We start from the raw sequence: 23,278 nt of genomic DNA on the forward strand, positions 1-23,278 counted from the left end.
GTCCTTCATTTTTCGCACCATTGCAATATATAAATTCATTGCGCCACTGACCCACCCACCAGAACAACCTGTTTCCGTGGAAAAAGATAATAATCAAACGCAAATGGCACTTGAGTTTTGTGGATGAGACTGTTTTCCAAACCAAACCAAGGTTTACATTTCAATTCAAAAAGGTGTTTCTATCAGGATTCTTTTCACAACAAAATATTATGTCATTACAAGAATTGGTTACAAGGTCGACCAATTAGCAAATCTGTGACCAAGAAGAGTTAAATGAAAAGAAAAATTACTAATTTAATGATAATGAAATTAATATGGTGACTAAGACGTTGTAAAAAGGAAAGTTTGAAGTTTATTCTTGATTCTGACAAACCCAATTTTATAATTTTGTTCGACCATTTTAGATATTTTACTAGGTCAGATCAAACACGAGATTTGAATCAAATTTTACGAATTAAGTATCTATTTTATTTTAATAGATACAAGTATGAGTTATAATCTAATGCAATGCTGTCACTCAATCTAACAATTAAAATAATTAAAGTCAGTATAACATTACAAGTTCAATTCATAAGAGAGTGACATCAACATAAATTTAATACCGAAAACGTGTTTATTTCCTTAATGGGATTGACCTGTAATATAATATGGAGTTTTGCATATAAGATAAGAAAAACAAAATAAATTAAAAAAATTAAAAACTTAGAAATTACCAACATTTAAAGAGTCAAATATATAACAAGAAGTTCCATGATAGAATTTTCTAAAATTAAATTAGCTATCCCGATTAATAATTTCTGAAATAAATTTATAAGAAAAGTGTTACGTACGTGATATTGTAAAATCTACAGAATTAAGATAAATAGTTATTTAAATAAGCATATATGTTATTTTATAGATGTTCTTTTTGGCTTGTCTCGAAGAACTAAAAGAAGTCATTACCTTGAGGAAAGCAAAAGGTCCGAGTCATGTGGGACCATGCTATACAAAAAGCATTTAATGAGTGAGTTTAATCTGTTTGTCACATAGCAGCATGGCACAACCTCTGACTGGGCTCACTGTTGTGAGACCCTTCTCGGAGTAGCCACTGCGAATTTATTGGCTCCCTCCATTTTGTTGCAAATTTCTGTAGTTGGCTTAGGTATATATATATATATATATATATATATATATATATATTCATTCCTATTCCAGCTCCTGCACTCAATTATGGTACTTTGATTTTCATGTTCAAAGACCAGCAAAGGGACTCAACTCCTGTATGTGTCAGTCACTGAATGCATGCATACACAATTCCTGGGTGCAAACTTTAACCATCAATGAATGCATCAGTAATTACTCATATTCTGCTACTAATATCTATCTGGTTACTCATCAATACTCGGCACGTACGATGAGATAAACTCAACAGAAAAATGAAAGCAACTTTATGGGTCCATTGGCATTAATATTATCACGGGTTAAATGAATTGATTCAGTTGTTGGTGCGTGGAATTGGTACTGTGATGACTGATAAGTAACAGATTCGATGAAAGGTAGCAATGAACATCAACCAGAAATATCTCTGTTTATCAAATTCAAAATATATACATGTCCAATATGATTTATTTCTCTTCCTTGACCCTATATATGCATTTACCAAATTTTTCACTTTTTAACTTTCCAAATATCCCATAAAATGTCCACACATGCACTTAAAAGAGAATTTGTACCACCGAGGCACCCTACTTTGATAGTTGTACCAACATTTTTGCCACTTTGGTTTATGCTTTTTATCACTAACTTCCCTTGCGAACATTTTTGGCAATTTTGGTGACATTTATAGTTTATAGAAAGGAATGCTGAACCCCTTAGTCGTCCCTTATTTTCAACCACAAAATTCCATGACACGATGCGAAATATTATTACGACACTTACCAATAACTCACACTACATAAATGCACTATTTCGGTTCCCAAATTCCAACCATATATTAAGTGGCTGCTACCGCGTGCACAGTAAAAGGAGATCACAATCACATGCTCTTCTTTCTCTACAATTATACGACACTGTAACAATTTCATTTAAAACAGTTGAAGTTGTATCAAAGATATTCAGATCAAATCAAACCATTCCGTCTTCTTCCCAACATCATTTAACAACCCAGTACTTCACTGTTGGCAAATCAATGCTAGCACTTACTATTTTTATATGGTGTTAGTTCCAAGTAAACAAACATTTTACTATTATTTTACCATTCACAATATTTTTATCACTTTTAAATCTTCATACTATATCTTCTCATTGCACGATTAAAATTGTACAACTAAAATTAAAAAGTTTTAAATATTATACCTGAGAGTTTGCTCTTTCATTATTTCACTTGATTATTAAATAAAAATAACAATCTTTGGTATTATTATAAATTTTAAGAAATATGAAAAAGTATACTTAAAAATAAAACAATTTATCTTCATGAAATAATACTCTGCTCAAGGTTTAATATGAGATAATAGAGGAGTGCAAAGAAAACAAAATGAATTTAAAATAATATAAATAAGGAAAAAATCTTTTAGCTTTGATGAATTTGTTTTAGTATATAACAAAAGAATTAAAAGGTAAAAAAAAATAAGAAATTATAATTATTATAGTGATATAAGATCATGTAATATGAGTACATTTTTATTTAAGAATATATTTTTCATATTTAAATTATTTATGAAAACTATGTTTCGTTTTTAATTAAATTAATTATATATTTGTTTTGTTTCTATATTGTAAATATTATTGTTGATATACAGAAGAAGTTTTATATTATTTTTATAAAATTAAGTTTCTATTTGGATTATAGATATGAAGTTGGGAGACTCAAAACGAGAGAAAAAGTTACGAGAAAGAAGAGTGAGAATGACTATGTTTAAATAAAAAAAATACAAGAAATGAGAGAAAATTTTATAGAAATTTCTGATTAAATTGATTATGTGATGATAAAAAAAGTTATATTATAGATGAAATTATAAAATAATCTAATTATTTTGTGATAAAAATTATTTTTATAATAATTATTATTATTATTTATACTTGTTTGTGTGTTTTTTTTAATATTTCGATATTAATTAATTAGTTTTAATAAAATAAAATTATGAGAAAAAAAAGTACGATGTTGTGAAATATTTAATATGAAAAAGAAATTGTTTTTTTATTATAGAGTACTTAGAAAAAAAAGAGAGTATAATATCACACATATCAAATTAGAATTGGAGTATCAAATAATACTTTATGAAAATTAAAATATTTATTAAATTTGAACAAAATATTTTTAAATTTGAAAATGTTAATAAGAAATTGATAAAATTTAAATACTTAAAAAAAACAAATATTCAAATTTAAAATTTTTTAAATGTATCTGTACTCCCTTTTTATTTTTTTGAATTATAATGAAATCTCCGTATTTTAAAAACACTCTGATAAAATCACACAGTAAAAAAAGACTAAAATAATAATAATTAAAATTTAACATAAATAATTGATCTTTTAAATTTCAATATTTATCACAGTTATATAAAATTATATTTTAATAAATGAATTTTTTTTATATAATTATAATGATATAATTACACTTATAATAATAAGTTAGAAAATAAAATATCTATATAATATATAAAATAATAGATATAAAAATTCTAACTATTTTTTTTATTTTTCATAAATGCATTACAAAAATATTTATAAGAATTAATTAAAAAGAATTGAAGGATAAGACATGAGAAGTTTTGAAAAGGGGAAAGAAAAAAACTGGGAAGTGGATGGTAAGTAGTGCAATGGAAAGGTTTTGAAATTCGTAAGAGAGAAGGAGAAAGTGAGATGAAAGCAAAGGAGAAGATAATGACGTAGCCCAGCACGCCAACACGCACAGTTTTCAGAGGCACTGCCACTTCCTTCTCAAACAATCAAGTCATTAACAATAAAATTAAAAATTCCAATATGAAAAAAAAAGGGAAACATAGGTAGAATGCAAAATGAAATAAGAGAAAACAATAACATACATCTTACTATATATATATATATATTTTTTTTTTTTCTTTAAATTTTAGATAAATTTATATTATTCTGATTTACATTTTTCAAGTATTCTTTTAATACTATTATTTATTTTTAAGTTATATATTTTTATTTGAGCATGTAATTTTATTGAAATAAAATTATCTAATGAGAATGTAAATAAATTTTATTTGAGCGTGTAAGTTTTAATACTATTAAACTTTTATTGATTTTTTAATACTATTTATATTTTATTATATATGTATATATATATATATATTTATATTAATATTATTTATATTATTTTAATTATTATAATAATATTTTATAATTTATGAAAAAAATTCTTATATATATAAATAATTTTTTATTAAATATTAATAATAAAAATAATTATTATAATTATAATATTTTATAATTTATAAAATTCATTATTTTTCTTATGTACATATAAATAATTATTTTTATTTTTTAAATTATATATTAATTATTATTATTATTATGATATTTATATAATTTTAAATGACAATTTTAATGTTATTTTAGCTTAACTTTTATTATTTATATTTAATTTTATATCATATTTATTCTTACGAACAAATTAATAATCATTTAACTTTATTTATTAAAATATTTTTTAATTTATAGTACAGATTACATTATACACAAATTTTTATAATTTTTTTCTTCAAATTTCATTCCTTAATTCAAAGAATTTCACAATTCCTCAAATCTTCTATTCATTCCCCCCCTTAAATCTTTGCCCAATCCCAAGCCAACCTAATTTGTTGGGAAAGTGTAAAGTTTTAATTATGTTTTAGGTTTTCAACTTTCTAATTTATAGATTTTCATTCTTTTGTCTTTTGGTGACATATTCACTTCCCAAAAAAAAGAAAAAAAAAGCATAGAATGTGTGTCAGTGACACTGTCTTCTAATACCACCACCAATCCACCGTACAACAATTAAATAATTTATAAAAAAAAATATCAAATCTAACAAATTTGATGTCTTCACCAAACATTCTTACTTCATGTTTGTAATCTATCTTTAAAATATGGAAAAAAGGTTAGTTAAATTAGTTTTAATTTAAATCTTAATATATGATAATGAATTAAGAAATAAGAACGTTTGTAATTTTTATTTGATAATAATTTTAAATTTTTTGAGTTTTTTGATAAATAAGAACTCTATGAATTTGTTGTTCTACATAAAATTACACAATTACTTATTTTTTTCTTATACTATTCTGTTTGTTTTCTTTTTTTTATTTATTTAAAAAGAATATCACGAGAGGGTCTTTAGGGGAATAACTAAAGTTGTTGCTCTAATAATAGAATATCACTTTTATTTTACAATTTTTTTTACAGGAAACATCTCATTCAAACGTCATAGTGAGTGAAAACAAAGAATAGAAGAGAAGAGATTTGGTTTGGTTGAATAAAAGAGAGAATAGGGAAAGTACTGTATATTGAATCGCGAATTTTATTTGATTATTTCACGTTCTTGTAAATAAAATCGTGAGTTTCAAGGTCAAGAATATTTTTAGTTTAATTATTAATTCTAACAACATGAATGTTACATGTCAGAATGCACAAGAGGTTTAAAATATATATTTCTATACATCAAAAATATAAATTGAATATAGAATAGCATTGTATTTATGAATAACATTTCAAACCTGTAATTTTCTGGAATTTTAGAGTCCAAGGTGTATCTTATTTTTTTAGTTGATAATGACCACTGTTTTCATGTGATGGATTTTTTGTGTAATTTGTATAATGAATTTTGACGGAACTCTAATGGATATACTTGCTTTTGCATGTTTTCTATAAAGATTATGACATCAAAGTGTCTGCATCATTTATTTGACTTTTTTTTCTAATAAAAAAATATAATTTAAATATATATCTCTTTTATAACCTTTTCAAATATTTTTAAAGATAAAATTATGAGAAAAGTTTAAACTCCAAACTAACAATAATTTTATATGTTATAATTGAGTTAATAATGTTTTCAGGGAAATAAAGAGAATCAATGTTGAAAATATATCAAATTGAAGCTCATGTCGGTTTAAAAAGTGTAAATAAATAAAAGTATATAAAGGTTGTATATATGATTATTTATTATATTTTGAAAGTCTTTCAATTAAAATGTGTTACAAACATAGGACATTTTGATATTTATTAATTTCAATTTTTTAATAAACTATATTATTAAAGTTCAAATCTTATTAAAGTTCAAATTTTGTTGTCCTTTTCTGTTTTTTTATAACTATAATATTAATTTTATTTTACTTCATACATTTCTTTTTTCTCTATCTAAACAAACACGGTAAAAAATTAAAAAAAAATATATTTTCAAAGTAGTATCTACCCTACTGTATCTATCTTATATATATATATATATATACATATATATATATATATATATATATATATATATATATATATATATATATATATATATATATATATATATATATATATATTGTTTTTACTTTGAACAATCAAATTTATTCTCATAAATGAATATATTTTGCTAAGACTTTTTTCTCCTGAGACTGATCTCTACATCTTTAGACCTTTTTAGTATTTGGTTTTTGGTTCCAATATTTTAAACACTACCATATAAGAAAAGATCCTTCCAAAAAACTCTAAAAAATTCTGAAACATTCAAGTTAGTCAAATTTCAATTAATACAAAAAAAACATGAAAATAAAATATTATTAATGTTGTTTTTTTATAGTATTCCAATAGATCGGTCAAACTTATGTGAGTTTATTAAAAGCACATGTAATCAAATAAATCTACTAATTCACTTAAAAACCAAAATATCACTTAATGTCAAATTTAATATTTAGTTAAAATTTCAATGTTTTAAATTCATTAGTACAATTAAAGTTTCTGACACAAAAATATTTAAACTAAAAAAAAAGTCGATGAATAAAAATAACATCAAAACATGAAAATAATAATAAAAATTAAGGAAATTGATGGATGTTTCAGATTATTATTTATTCTTGACATTCAATTTTTAATAAAATTAAATCTGAAGCTTTACATATTATATTTTACTAAATATATAAAAAAACAAAAATTAAATGCTTTATAAAATTATTATAATTCCCTTTTAAATTAATTAGAATGTTGTTAGTTTTAGCTAAAGGGACAAGCATGAAGGTGAAATAAGTTGTATTTATAAAATTTAAAATTACTATTTTGAGGACTTCTTTTTACGTAAGCCAGCATTTTTTAATCTGAAATAACTACTTCAACTGGAAATAAAACTGACAGAATGGTAGCATTTTGTAGTGTAGAGTAAGTTGCGGTAAAAGTACAGTGTGAGTAGTATTGACAGATGTCAGAAAATTAAGTAGGTCCATAGGTGTGGCACTAGACACCCGCGCTGCTGCACACCCAACTATGTCGGTCACCAAGTACTGCCGTATATTCTGTAATAAATCACCCACAACAAAAATAATACCTTATACTGCAACACTATTTTTAAAAACTTATATTAAAATAAATTAACTACCTTTTAAATTTATGATAAAAATGATAAATCACTCCTACCAACACTATTTTCTTCTCACAATAACATAACATCATAACAATACTAAAATGACAATATATAACTCTGCTTTTGATGGCGGGAATTTATTTAACAGGAATATTAAATAAATTTTATCTAGTCACCACATTAATTATAAATAACTATATAAATGTGTGATGCTAATATTTCAAAGTATAGCCTTTTTTTAATTGTGATGCTAATGTTTTCCAATAAATGCGTTGTTATGGTTAAAAGATAAACAAAGAGAATGTCCCGTGATTAAACAGTGTTTGGAAAGACGTTGATGGGCAGAATATCACAGGAATTCTAAAACAGAAGAAAAAAATTAAATTGAAAGCTTGAAGGAAGACATGAAAAACTACCTCATATGTGATTCTGAAAGCGAAACGAAAGAGGCTATAATTGTTATTGTTTAACGTCATGCAATAAATGACGATTGTGTGTTAGCATATTTGTTACTTGAAAGAAGAAATAATTTGAATTTATGGGGTGTAGAAAGTAGTTCAAAGGTCATGATCCTAATGGTCTTGCATCTATATATATGTTGGTTCTACGTAGCCTAGCACCAGCACCAGCATGTGCAAACGGTCGATCTGGCCATGGCGTTGCTCATATAGCTCGTACCCATGTGCGATACATCCAAATTTAACACCTTCACTCTCATATGACACTCGTACATTTCAATCACAATGCTACCATTAGACTCAACTGTACTTCTATCGGATCATATCAATAACTTTTTCTTTCATCAATCACCATTGCAGTTAAGGGTAACAATTCCGTTTTTTTATGCAATAATTCCTCTTTATCTTTTTCTAATTCAAACAAAATTCTCCCACCATCGAATAAATTTTCAGCATACTTTTTTATAGATTGTGAACTCAATTATTTGAAATGAACTGAAAATGTGTCTGAATCACCTGTTTTTTTGTGTTTATGCAATAATGGAATATATCACTCGTCTTCATTTTTAATGTATTATATATTGGATATAATTTAGATTTTTAGTTTCGAATGAAGAGGGGCATATACTTAGGTTCTTGATTTGTAGTGACCCATTTAAAAAATAGATTTTAACACTTTGTTTACATGAATTTGGGAGAGAGTGATTAAATGGATTTGAGAAGATTTGTAGGTAATTTTTTTTGTTGTTTATTTGAGTGGATTTAGAGATTGAAAGTAAATTTTTTTAATCTGTCACATCAATCAAATCACACACTAATTCTTCCAAACTTTACTTTCAAAACCACTCTCACTTACCTCCAAATCTACTCAAATAAACAATAAAAAATTTAACTTCAAATCCATTCAATCACTCTTCCTTAAATTTATTTAAGTGAACAAAATACCTAAGAATTAAAATGAATACTATCAGTGATTTGATAAAGTTTTATGTTGGTGGCAAAAGGTTTTAAATAATTACGATATCTTATAAGAGATAGATGTTAAATATATCTTAATTCTTGAAATTTACATTAATTTATATATTAAATTTATCTTTTATTTAATTGACATGGAATCTTTAATTATTTAAAGTTGCTGCATGTTGATCGAGAAAATTCATTTTCCTATACAACGCTGAGTTTTTCTTCTTCTATATTTTGTATCGTTGCATTAACAAGTCTACACATTTTTAGTGAAGCTTATTAAAAACGATGGAGGTGCTAAATATTATGGTAAAGGTCGAAGTAAAAAAGATTATTATTTAGTATTTAAGCTATCCCTTTATTAAATAGAAGATAAGTATATTTTGTACATACACGAAGTTTACATTCTTTTTCTGTCATATACAATGTGGACATCACTGTACCTTCCTATATACAATTGATGCTGATAAAAAGATACAAAATTATTTATAACTACATAAAACATATATAACATTTCAGTAGAGATTTTAAATACTAATGTTTGATTTATGATACGAAAATGAAGCTTTCATAACCCTGCTATGAGATTGATAGAGACTATCCTCCCATACATGTACTACAATCTAAATTTAAATAGAAAAAAAAATATTTTCTTTTTTCTGATTGTGGGCATATATTTTTCCATATTTCCTCTCGTGATTTAACACATTTTCTCACACTTTTAACATGTCTCACCTTATTTCGTAAATTAAAATGTTTCCATTTTTCCTATTTGCTTTAATAAAAAGCAACAATACATTGTTTTTTAATTTCTCTAAAGAAAATGATTTTCCCAGTGAAGCAAGTATGGCTTAAGTTTAGATATCATATAATAAAAAAATTCTATGGAACAACACGGTGCACTAACACTAATGTGACGTTGATATTGGATATTCTTGTCTATATCATTAAGCTGAATTCTTTGACCAAAACATCTTGACATGGTAATTAATTATACATATAAGTTTAAAATATAAGGATATATATATATATATATATATATATATATAGATATGTGAAGAATTTGATGTGAATTAATTTGAGGGGAATTGTAAGAAAAATGATGGGTGGAGTAAAGTTAGTAACGTGTGTGTGTGGAAAGTGTGAGTCCCAATCATTGATGAATTTAAATTGATAGGTTTATCTCTTTCGAAGGTATCGTCCCTAAACCTTAGGGCCCATTTCATTAAATTCTCCAGATGGATACAGATCACTCATCAGTCACCACTCCCTCCCTTTTGTTTCCAAATCATATGCCACCGCCATTATTTTTCTTCCATTATTTTCCCTACACCTAATATCAGTTTCACACACGCTTACTACTTCAAACAATTCTCACAAGAATCATCAACCACCAAAACATTCATTCATATACTTAAAGCTGTACCACGGTCAGATAATGGTTTTAAAACAAGTACGTACAAATTCCTTCATTTATCCCAATTCATTTCCTTTTTCTTACACATTTCATCATGAACTTTCTTCGTCTTAATTATATCCATCGCTTTTTTAGTGGATGGAATGATACAGTACGTCTGGAGAAAATAATTACAACATAGAGAATAAAGTTAGAAAGAGTGAACAGTGAGGAATCTGATGAATCTACCAAGATGCGCTCTCCCCGGCCTCTGTGACCTTCCACAAATCAATACGTAACAGTCGCATACCATTCTTGATAGTAACAATTCCTTCATCTTATTCTTCATCAATCTTAGTTTTTCCTTCTAAACACCTTTTTTATTCGAACCAATTTATTTCTTCTCGTTACAATTATCACATTTTGACCAATCATCTCAATGGAAATCGGTTAAGATTCAACTTTGAGCTTAATTTCAAAAGGCTTACGAACTAATCAGTGGTATTTTTGACGCCGTAGACTCAAATATCACGAATTTGTCTACCAAGGAATGATGACATTTCCATGAATGCATCTCTTGGCGTATATTTATGTTTACTGTACCTAAACAAAGTCGCATTTATGGTAGGCACATATGAATTTTACAATCAAACTCATGAATAAATTATAATTTGAGGAATAAAGATAACGCGACACATTAAAACATTGTGAATATTGACTAATGGAAAATGTTGTACAAGATTAAATTGAGAGAAATTAATGCTTTATGGTTTCTCAATGATTAAATTTTGATTTTTAAAGTAAAGTGAAGAGAAATTAATGCAGGGAATGATATTTTGGCAGTAAGAAGAGGGTGTTTCGGTTCGAAATATGAATAAGGGAAGGAGGTGGTTGTGGGTTTAGGTGGAGGAAAGGGAGGGGTCGAGAAGGTTATAAATTCGCCAGAAAGTAGAGGAAAGAGAACAAACAAGCAGAGAGGGAAAGAAGTGTGAGTGGAGTTGAGCCTCTTCCAGATATATTTTTTTTCATACGATTCACAATTTCAAACGTTTCATGCTAAAATGCAAACGTACACTACTTTTATTTTTCATAATTGCCATCCAACCCACTTCTTGCTCACTCGATTAACACTTTTAGGAGTACTAATCATTTTAAATTGCAACAGAAAAAAAAAAGTTAGATGAAATCATTGTTTAATCTTGTATTTTAAGAGCGAAACCATTTTAATTTTATCGTCGATGATCCGGATGATGGAATCACGAGATGAGAACCTTACTCCCACTAAAGTAACAAGGCTTACAATCATAACAACACGTGACCATTAAAGGAGAACATACTATATTATTGCTTATAAATATAACAAAGAGAGAGGAAGAAGACAAGAAAGGGAATAAGAAAATATTACTGAGAAAGAATAATAAGATTAGTGTACTGGTATTAGACAAATATCGAACTCTAGTTGGTTGTCATTCCTATAATCATGTCATGTAATGGTGATCCTTTCGTGTTTTCTGGTTTAATTCATTTTGTTTCTTTCTTTTTTGATGCAAAATTTTGACCTTTCTATGAGTACTCAGCAACTCTGACTGACATCAAATAGAATACAATCGGCTGCTTTGTCTCTCTTGTATCGCATTTTTTTTTTCTTTTCCACGCACACCCCGCTCTCTTTATAAGCACCGCACCCCACACTTTCACTACGCTTCAACTCTCTCTCTCTCTCTTTCTCTCCCACTCATCCTTACGGTCTTATTTCTCTTTCTTTCACACTGCCAATGGACAAAGCTCAAACCGAACCCTGGCGACCCGACCCGCTTCACGGCGGCATATTTCGGCCACCGGAGACGCCTCGCGAGCCCATGGAGTTCCTCTCCCGTTCCTGGAGCGTCTCCGCCCTCGAAGTCTCAAAGGCTGTCTCTCCGGCGCTCTCGAAAGTCACCCTCTCCTGTAGCGGCGCTGCCGATGCCATACCCGAGGACGTTGCCGGTGAGAGTGAGGAAGCGTCCGCCACGGTTGCCGGGAACCCGTTCTCCTTTGCCTCCTCGGAGACTTCTCAAATGGTGATGGAACGAATCATGTCACAATCCGTAAGGCTTCCTTCCGAACACGATAGTATGGTGTAATTGTTTTTCCATGCGAGAGTTGGACTTGAATCATATCGCAGTCTCTGGGAAAGGAAAACACCTGAAAGAATGGACTGCAGTGTTGTTTGTGTCAGTCGCACAAAGCTATTTGGTTTCTAGCTTCGTTTGTCTTCTACGCCTCTTTTGTTTCTTCTGTTTATTGTTTACCTCACTCTGTTTCCATTTAAACGGTTTCGTGTGCGTCAATCCTTCGTTATCTTTATCTCGAACGTGATAAAGAACCAATGCTAACGTATTTATTGTGGCGTATTTCGCAGCAGGAAGTGTCTCCACGAACTTCAGGAAGACTCTCTCACAGCAGCGGCCCTCTTAACGGAACCCAAAGCTGTGGCTCCCTAACCGATAGCCCTCCTGTTTCTCCTTCTGAAATCGACGATATCAAGGTACATACATCATGCATCTTTAACTTTTAGCCATCCGAGAAAAACACAATCACTCAGTTATAACCAACATGTCTCTCACCTTTCTCTACAACCAAGGCAAACCCAAAGCCCCTTTAATTTAATCAGCTCCCTCCAATCTCATTGTAAATTTCTTTTTTCTAAAACTAACATTACTATTATAATAAACAATTTATTACTACCGCTAAGGGATGGATAAATTTAGCAGAAGGTGTGTGAAATTTTAATGGATCCTCTATTTTTAGGGTATGTTCCAATTGGTTAACTGGTCCATTTCCTGTGTGCAATTGGTTGGGATAGCTACGTCGAGTAGCACCTAATAACCGTCTTTGCAAAATCCAAATTTAGCAAGCCACAGCCTCTGACTTTCTGCCCTCTGCTGCATTCACCGCTGCTGTCTTTAGCCTTCAACAAATACGTAGTTACAATCTTTTAAACGGCGCACGTAACAGGCCACTACCTTAGGATTAATGCCTTGTACTTTTCTCTCTTGTTTTATGTGAATGGCTTCTGTGGGATCATCTCTGCAGTACAACCGCTCCAACAATATCAGCAGCAGTCTGAGTCTTAATTTCAGAACAACGCCCGCAGCCTCCGGTAAGACAGTTGGAAGGTGGCTCAAGGATAGGAAGGAGAAGAAAAAGGAGGAGACTAGAGCGCACAATGCTCAGCTCCATGCGGCAGTATCGGTCGCCGGAGTGGCCGCAGCAGTCGCAGCGATAGCCGCTGCCACCGCCGCCTCGTCCGGGTCTGGGAAAGACGACCAGATGGCTAAAACGGACCTGGCGGTAGCGTCGGCGGCGACACTGGTGGCGGCACAGTGCGTGGAGGTAGCGGAGGCTCTGGGGGCCGAGCGCGAACATCTTGCATCGGTGGTTAGCTCCGCCGTGAATGTGAGATCCGCCGGCGATATTACGACTCTAACTGCGGGGGCTGCGACAGGTACGGGTTGTGAGAATGAAGTGTGAATGACATATCGAAGAACATTCTGCTAACGAAAAATGTGTGAATTTTGATGGAAATTGGAAAATATGCGTTCTGATTAATGATTTGTTTGTCCTCATTTTAATTTATTGGTGGTGTGAATTTTTATTGCAGCTTTGCGTGGGGCTGCTACATTGAAAGCGAGGGCCCTGAAAGAAGTTTGGAATATTGCAGCGGTAATTCCCGTGGAGAGAAATTTGGGAGCTGGTGTAGGCAATAGTATTAATAATGTTAATAATAATAATAATAGTGGTAGCAACGGAAATTCTAATGGTAGTTTCAGCGGTGAAATTTTGCCAGAAGAAAATTTCTTGGGTATATGCAGTAGAGAATTACTGGCCAGAGGTGTTGAGCTCCTGAAACGCACTCGGAAAGGTAATATATTTTTCATCTAGTTTTGGTTTTATCATATTGTTGTTTTCTGATGGTGTCTTGTATACAGAGGAAATAAATTCTGTGATTTAATTATGCTCTGACGAGGTAATTTATATGCAGGTGATCTTCATTGGAAAATTGTGTCTGTATATATAAACCGGATGAATCAGGTAGGCATTATGTTTCCCCGTTCAAGAATGATGAGCTTTTTGATCTCAGAGGATGACTAATCACGTAATTATCCGGGCATCTATTAGTATTAAACTGTTAACGATGTGTTTAAAACATGAGTGTGGAAAAGTGAAGAGGTGGGGGCATTTTTTATGATGAAGTGAAGGTATCTAGTTTACTTTGGTTCCTTAGAAAACTGCAACCTTTAATTCATTGGAAATACTTTTTGGTGTGAAGGTTATACTAAAAATGAAGAGCAGGCACGTCGCTGGGACCATCACGAAAAAGAAAAAGAGTGAGTTTTCATTACTTTTGTCTTGCTCCAAACTAATTATTTGACAACAGATTTGGAGGTGGGTCTTGTTCCGTTTTGGGGATTTGTGAAAGTCGTAGGTGCTACAACTACTATAGTTGTGAAAGATCGAAAGGGTGCTCTAATTTTTATATATTCCTTCCTTTGAATTGGTTCAGATGTGGTGGTCGAAGTGATCAAAGATGTACCGGCCTGGCCGGGGCGCCACTTGCTGGAAGGTGGCGAGGATCGTCGTTACTTTGGGTTAAAAACAGTGATGCGTGGAACTGTGGAATTTGAGTGCAGAGATCAGAGAGAATATGATGTGTGGACTAGGGGTGTTTCACGGCTTCTCTCCATTGCAGCAGAAAAGAACAACAGAAACCGAATATGAGCATGGCCATCTCTTTCTTTCTGTGTTGAATGTGAGGGATGAGAAATTTTTGCAGTGGGGAATGGGCGGATCAAAGAAGGTGCTACTAGCAAGCATTATAGGTCTTTTTTGTACATGGTGGGTTTTGATTATTGTATAAAGGTGAAACTAAAGGCAAAATGGGGTCACTCTTTCTTTAATCTTGGGGAATTGGATGTAATTTAGTTTTGAATGTGAAAGCGAAACATGGAATCGATGTGAGTCCAACGTGAGCCAATAGGCCTTTGGCTCTTTGATTGTTTTGGAAGGAAAATGAGTACCTTGAACTTGGGATTGTTGGGGTAGTCAAAAAGAAGAGGAAAGAATCATTTTGGAGGGAAAGTATAATGTTTGAGGACAAATGCATCCTTGTTTGATCCTCTTGTTTGTACATTTGGGTTTGGACTTTATAAAAAAAGTGGTCAAAAGTCTTGATTTTCGTGTGATATCCACAAGAGATAATTTCTGGCCATAGGCTTCTTCTACATTAACTATATCATGGCTTCTACATTAAGAAGAACCAACATTATATTGTACTCCCAACTTTTTTTATATTTTATGTTTAAAGTGCACCCGAAAATATATAGTGATTTATTAAGAGTAAGAGAAATTGGAATGGAAATTTTCTCCTACGTGGTGTTCACTTTACGTATTTTTGCAATTTGAAGAAAATTTTGTTTCGTTTCAAAAAAAATGTGCAAAAGGATTCGAAGGGATTTATGAGAGATAACTCGCTTTTTATTGATCTCTATCTCGCTCATTTGCTTTGCTTAGATTTGAGTAAAAATCAATTTTATCCTCACACTTGTCGTGATGGCATTTTGGAGAGTCATGCATTCAATTTCTGTCTCTTTCGTTTTTTCAATTTCAAATCTCAATAAAATTATAAACGAAATATAATTAAATATAATAAAATTATTTTTTTAAATTGAATTTTATATTTGTTTTTATACTAATAATAATAATAACAATAATAATAATTAATGTTAATTTTTTATATTTATAAATATTTTTACAATTAATAATCATAATTTTATATTATTTTAATAATTAGGGATATTTTGATAATCTTTAATTTCTATCGATTAAACAATTTTTTTTTATGTCACATCAATCAAATCTTAAACTAATTTTCATAAACTTTATTTTACTTTCATATTATCATTTATCTTCAAATCTACTCAAATAAATAACAAAATATTTATTCTTAAATTCATCTACTCACTCTCTTCCAAATCATCTCCTCCAAACAAAGCCTTAATCTCGTAAGAATAAAACAACCTCGGAAGAACAACCAGAGAATTGCTGGAACAAAGGGTGAAGTTAGGTACCAGGACAAATTGCTGCTTGATTTTGCCTCTCGCTGACTGGTTGTTTTACTCTTCTAACTCGTCTATTTACCTTATTCATTGAATCCTAATAGAGTTCAAATTAATCCATGATTAAAAGTTTAAGCTCTTAGTTTGATTAGTTTAGAGGTTTGAACTGATCTTTTACGCCGCCGATTGTAATTGGCTAGCGAAACCAACAGTAATTCACATTTTATGTAATCATCAACTACATTATCTAGTTTAGCAATTACATATGTTATTCACATTCTGTTTGGGAAACTAAGAATATCTTATGGTTTCATCCCGTTTACAATTAAAAAATAGCATAATTATATGAGTAGGTTTCAGACAAAAATAAAAAATGAAAATTATTATGTGAACAAGAAGGTGACTTTGTTCTGAACCAAAAAAAAGTATACCTTTGCTGTGCCAACAAAAATAGAGTAAATGTTTAATAGAGAAGGAAATCTTGGATGGGAAGTTTATTTGTGTATACATCAAATTTTTATTTATCTATAACTATTAATAATGGGATTAATTTTCATAACTGCTTTTCATTTACATTTTCCTAATTTGTTTTATTTTTAATTCTAATTAACAATTTTGTTAGTTTTTTTTATATCTATATAACTGCTACTGTGTACAAAATTGTCTACTTTCTATCCCTTAACAAATATTTTAGGTTTTACAATATAACTGAATATTTTTATTTCTCAATTATAACAACTAATAAAATTAATTTTTGTTGTTACTATTTTAGTTTGAATATTTGCTTTCTACCCTAACTATGAGAAAATATATGAGATTATGTGTATTCAATTTTTTTATGGTAACAAAATAATAAAATTATTATTACTATAATTGTAATAGTAAATGTAAATAATTTTTACAATTTTATTGCATATAGATATTTTAATTTTAAAGGATAAAAAAACAGAATAAAAAACATTTTGTATAATCGTATAGATAATTGTATAAAACTTTCAATTATATTACCGTGTTTTATTTATGTAAGAAGATGTGGACGTGAAAAAGCTATTGCAGTATATAAAACATGTAAACATTATTTCCGATGGAATTTAAAAAAAAAAAGTGGAAGAATATTCATTTAAAATTTCGTAAATAATATATCTGAAAATTCTTATTTAACGATAATTAAGAAACTAACAACTTTAGAGAATTAAAATAATATTTCATCTTCAACAATAAACAATACAGCTTTTGCAACATATGCTATATTGGGCTTCGAAGAGAAAGTGCTTGGGATGAAGGGCCCAATTCCTGAATTCAACATGGATGGGAGAGAGTTATTCCCTGCACCTCTTCACCCTTTTTCTTTGAATTTCCACATTCCAAAGATACCAACAGCTTTTAAAATTCATTTAAAAAGAAAATATTTCAACAGATTTTCAAATTCACTGAAGAAAATATCCAAGGATTTTTCAAAAACTTCAAAATATTTTGAAATTCGTCAAAAGTTTGAAAAATCTTTCAACGAATTTTGAAATCTATGAAATTTTCTTTTTTAAATTCAAAATCAGTTAAAAAAATGAAATGGAAATGTAGAATCCTTAAAGGATGATTTTGAAATTTTAAAAAAAATATGGGGTGTAGGAGGAAATGTGGGTGGTGTAGGGAGAAACTCTCAGATAGAAGAGCCTAACCAAAACTGGAGTGATGCTCCCTCCACTATCCTATGTTCTCCCTACACTTCTCCAATTTTTTTAAATTTCAAATTTATTTTTTTTACTTTTTATTTTTTATTTTTTAAAACTCTAATCTCAATCCTCTATCACTTTCACTTTTCCTTTCACTCTTAGCAACAAGCTCTCACCTTCCACTGCCACTTTTTCTCTTCCACTTTTCTTCTTTCTTTCTTCTCCACATATAACTTATTATTTCTTTTTCAAATCATCTCAATAATCAACAATCTGCACTTAAATAAGCTATAAAATAAATATTCTCTTAGTTGAGTTTTCACTGGTTGTGTTTTCTAAAGTCTAAATTTCTCTCCCACATGGGCCTCCATGTGATCCCTTAAAATGGGGAACACAATAATGATGCTACTACCTATTTTATTGTAATCACTTACGTTAATATTATTATTATAACAGGTTTTAATTATACCAATTGTTGCACTATCTAAAAGCTCCTTGTTATAAATGACTGCAACTACACTAGCATTGCTTCAATGTCTCTAGCTCTGATGATGGTTGATGTTCCATGGTACAATATCACGTGCAATTAAACAATTATGACAATACCAACAGGAAGTATTTTGTTGAATGCATAGCGAAACGACGCACCACGCACCAAAGGAGAGAAGAAAGAAAGAAGAAACGGAAACGAAAAATGTTATCTTAATGAAAGTGGAAATTAAGAAAAAAAGAAAAAGTGACAATGAGGGGGGTAGGGACTTGCTGCTGAGAGTGAAAAGAAAAGTGAAAGTGAGAGAGGATTAAAATTTTAAAAAATAAAAAGTAAAATTGGTAAAAGTAAGAAGTAGAAAAGGTAAATTTGGAATTAAAAAAATTAGGAAGGTGTGAAGAGAAGATGGGGTGGTGGAGGGAGCATCACTCCCAAAACTGCTATCATAAAGGCCCAATGGACTACGAAAAAGTGTCAAACCCAAACATTCATGCTGAAGTTTGTTGGGCTGGACAACGTACAGAAAGGATTATTGGGCTTTAGAAAGCTTCTTTGACTAAGAATTTACGATGCTGAAATTGTGGACAATATCTTAAAGAACATTGTGTTTTTTTCTGGGCTAAAACAAAGGTTTTATATTTTTTAACGATTTAAAAAGGATATGTAAATGATGAATTTAATATCCAACATTACATGTTTCTGTAAGGTATACAAATACACAAGTTAGAGTTTTGTTATAAGTTATAAATACTTTTATTTGAGAGAAAACCTTACCAGGCACTATTCACTATGTTTCTTGCGAATTTTCTTTTTTTAATACTATAATCACGAATTACTATTTTAAGTTAACAAATATATTTGAACATTTGTACCAAAATGATCCAGTTTCCTACAAATTAAAAAATTTATAACTAAAATTGTGAAAGGAATTAAAATAAATTTTTTATTTTAATCAAATTTCATGTTATTGTTGGCTTTTAATTTTTTTTGAAAAACTAAAACAAACTCATGGAAGACTAAGAAAGTGATTAATTTTTAAGAGAAATTAATATTTTTCAAAAAAAGTACCGTAACAACTGTGCCCAATATTAAGAAATAATTTCATTCAGACATTCCCTAGCAAGTTTTTGAGGTTTCACACGCATGCTGTTAGTTATACTTCAATTGTAATTGTAATTCCTTTTAAAAGAAAGTAAATAAAGAAGGAAACAATATTTGTAGAGAGAGACATGTTCATTTTCACCCGAAACTCTTTATACTTAAATTTTAAGTATAATTCATTAAAATCGTAATAAATTGTAATTGTAATTCCTTTTTTATAACTTAAATTTAGCTCTTTCAAAATAAAATTCTACTTATATCTTAAAGATGGGAATCCTATAAAACTCACGCGGTTGGGAACCAAAATTATGATTAAATTATTTAACAGTGTTGATGTTTTTCGTTTCTTATAAATTCCTATATACACCTTTTAAACAATTAAAAATTTTAGGCAGATAATTGTATGGTTTAAGCATTACATAAATAGTTTTTATTTTTATTTTTGTAGTATTGAACTAGAGATTAATTTATTGTGTTAAAATAATTAGTGTAATGAGTTTTTTTATATGGCTGAACACGAATATGTCTCTCACTACAAAAATTGTTTCTCCCTTTATATAACTATTATATTAACACATCATATTATTATAGAGTAGTTTATTTTAATTTGTGAAATTCCTTATTTATTTTCTATCAAGAGCTGATGTCATTCGAACTTGAATGATCTAATGATATTCTTTTTCTCTTTTTCATTTTTCTCCTCATTCTTTTTTCTCTCTCACTAATCTCCAATTAACATATAATAAATGTTTCGTGAAATTTAACCATCAAGAAAATCGACGCTATTTTATCAACAATTCTTTAAAAATTCTAATTACTATACAGTTTCAAAATTATAAAGGACTCATTTTCTAGAAGTAAAAATAAAATAAAAACTGGTCCTCCCACTTGAAGTGAAATGCTATTAAAATGATAGCTGCAGATTCAATCTTCTCTTTTTCTCTTCTTCAGTTATATCTTGGGTTTTAAAGTTTCTTTGCTAGTTGTGAGTTTCTCGAAAATATTTTAAAAGCTCCTGATGTATGTTAGAGAATTTGTGTAATTCACCGCAATCAATTATATTCATTGTTCGAAATTGAAATCTTGAAATTAAATTTTGGAATTAATTTTAACAACAAAATATAAATATATTACTCTAATAACGTATAGGAAGTAAAGAGATAACTGGAACACTGTGTAGGACCATGAACACTAACACAAAAGAAAGAAGACAAGAGAAAACAACAAATATAGGCAACGCCAATGTGGACAACCACTGAAGTAAAGATGATGTTAAATCTATTGTTTTTTTTTACTAGTGATAATAGTTACCTTGTGAAAAAGAAAATTGTCTATTTGAAAAGAAAAAAGACGTTTAGAAAAATGGTATTAGAATTCAAAGACACATGCAATGATCATTAGAACATCCATTGGAAGTATTGATGAAAATCACAAAAATGTTGAATAAGCACAGCTACATATATTGTCAATGAAGGATTTAAATGTTAGGAGGAAGGGATTGGAAAATAAATTTAGGATAGAGTTACACACAATAATACTAAATGTGAGATATGAATCGAACTATATAAAAGATTAACATCACTCTTTACTTAAAATTTTAAGACAACGAGTCTTTTATCTTTATATAGTGTTTTACTTTCTCATTTCTATTTAACGTAGGACTTAGATTCATATTTGGATTTTCAACTGATAATGCATTGGATTATGGGTAAGGAAGGGTTGTGGTAGAGGAAGATTTACATAGATTGATGAAGACAAAATGTGGGTGGGGTTTTGTCACGATCCATAAAGAATCAGAATTTTCTTTGGTATGGTTATGACCTCTTCAATTCGCAGACAAAAAGTGTGCTAGAAACATGAGGAGTGGGTTCAATGTCATGTTTCACTCTGTCAGAGATTCCATAGCCATACACAAACTACACTTCCATCATCTTAGCTCCTATCGTATTCCATCTAATCACTCAGTAGTTTTCTTTTCTTCCTTACAACTACCATTAACACTTGTTCATCATCTTTTGATTGTCAGCCTTTGCGGATAACCAAATTATTTCATTTTGCTCTTTACATTGCTTGTGATCTTATGAGGCGAAAAACTAATTTTTCAAACAAAAAATTTTCCCAAAGCAAACGATGGTATTTTGAAGGTGTTTAATTAAGCGTAGTTCCAAATGCAAGGCATGATGATGCTGCCCACCTGCTGCCAGAGAGAATCTTGAGGGTACCCACTGTATGTGCAAGCACAACGCTTTCATTTATTGCTGTATGGTCACGTACTATCATCAAGATCACAACTACCTAGATCAAAACAGCAAAAATATAATATGTGGTTTAGTTTCTAAAATTAGACCAGTACGTTAGTTTCGTAGGTTAAATCGGAATTAGTTATGTCAATAATTCCGAGAACTCATACAATTCATTAAAAAAAATAATCCAAAAGGTCAACGGCTTGCCAAGAATTACTCAATAATGAGGAAACTGTTATAAAAATTTTCGAACATTGTTTTCAACTGAAAATAAGTAAGGTTAAATAAGTTTGTAATCTAAACTAACAATTTCAAGTTTTAATTTATACAAAATCAATAAATACACATAAAAATAATTATAAAGAGTAGAAGTTCTGTATGAACTATAAATTTATATAATCCATCAAATTTATTAATTCGAATTATTATTGTTAGAAATCGGGAATTTAGTTTAAGAGCAATAGGAAAGTTGGAGAAGGAATACTAAAAATAAAATTATATTTAAAAGTTTAAGTTATAAAAAGATTAAAAAAAATTGAGTTCTCTTCTCTTAAAACAACCATGTCTGAAACTCCTTTCCTATTTTTTTCTGTGGTTTTCTGTTCTCAATTGCTTGATCACTTTTCATTCTTTTGAATATCACATTCTGTAAAAATGTTTCTATTGGTGAATATTGTGAAAGTTATCGATAATTTTTTTTATTTGGGTAAGTTTATTTTTCTTTTTCATTGAGTTTCAGTTTGATATGTTAGTGCATGCAACTTCTTTTGGTTGAATATAGTTATTTTATGCTTAAATTGAGTTTATGTTATTTTATAAGTTGAATGGTATGATCCAATGGTGAAATGGATGTTTCTTTGTGTAGGATCCTTTGAATTGTGAAGTGTATTAAAGTCATTATAGGAGGTCATCAATAGGTGAAGCTAATCATCTTATTTTAAATTGAGAGTTTATAATATACAAAATATTTAAATTATCTGGGAGTCTAATTGAATGTAAGTTTGTGCTTTTTGTTTTTATACTCTATGGACATATTTTTGTTTTTGTTGTATTGTATAATGATGAAAGAGAATCATAATTAAAAAGTTAGGGTGTGTTCACTTGGGGTAATTGGAGGAGATGATTTGGGGGAGTGAATTTGAGGGGATTTGAGGGTAAATTTTTTTGTGTTTACTTGAGTGGATTTGAAGGTAATTTAGAATGAATTTAGAGGTAAAGTTTGTGAGAATTAGTGTAAGATTTGATTGATGTGACACTTTTAAAAAATTTGTTTAATTGGTAAAAATTAAAGATTACCAAAATACCTCTAGTTATAAAAG

At 29.5% G+C, this 23,278-nt stretch overlaps 1 protein-coding gene across 3 annotated transcripts; it reads left to right on the forward strand.

The window, feature by feature from the left end:
• Positions 1-10,244: 10,244 nt before the first annotated feature.
• Positions 10,245-15,584, forward strand: LOC108326297 (VAN3-binding protein). 3 transcript variants are annotated; one of them, XM_017559706.2, is made up of 7 exons: positions 10,245-10,414; positions 12,759-12,884; positions 13,433-13,844; positions 14,001-14,261; positions 14,382-14,431; positions 14,670-14,727; positions 14,904-15,584. In XM_017559706.2, exons 1-7 carry the CDS (start codon positions 10,400-10,402, stop codon positions 15,116-15,118), a joined length of 1,137 nt encoding a protein of 378 aa, XP_017415195.1. In that variant the 5' UTR covers positions 10,245-10,399; the 3' UTR covers positions 15,119-15,584. The 3 variants fall into 3 exon arrangements, with proteins under 3 accessions (XP_017415195.1, XP_017415194.1, XP_052730353.1); XM_017559705.2 differs by lacking the exon at positions 10,245-10,414 and adding an exon at positions 11,347-12,444; XM_052874393.1 differs by lacking the exon at positions 10,245-10,414 and adding an exon at positions 12,535-12,570.
• The last annotated feature ends 7,694 nt before the right edge of the window (positions 15,585-23,278 follow it).

Source organism: Vigna angularis, chromosome 3 (assembly GCF_016808095.1).
Source record: "Vigna angularis cultivar LongXiaoDou No.4 chromosome 3, ASM1680809v1, whole genome shotgun sequence".
Lineage (NCBI taxonomy): Eukaryota > Viridiplantae > Streptophyta > Magnoliopsida > Fabales > Fabaceae > Vigna > Vigna angularis.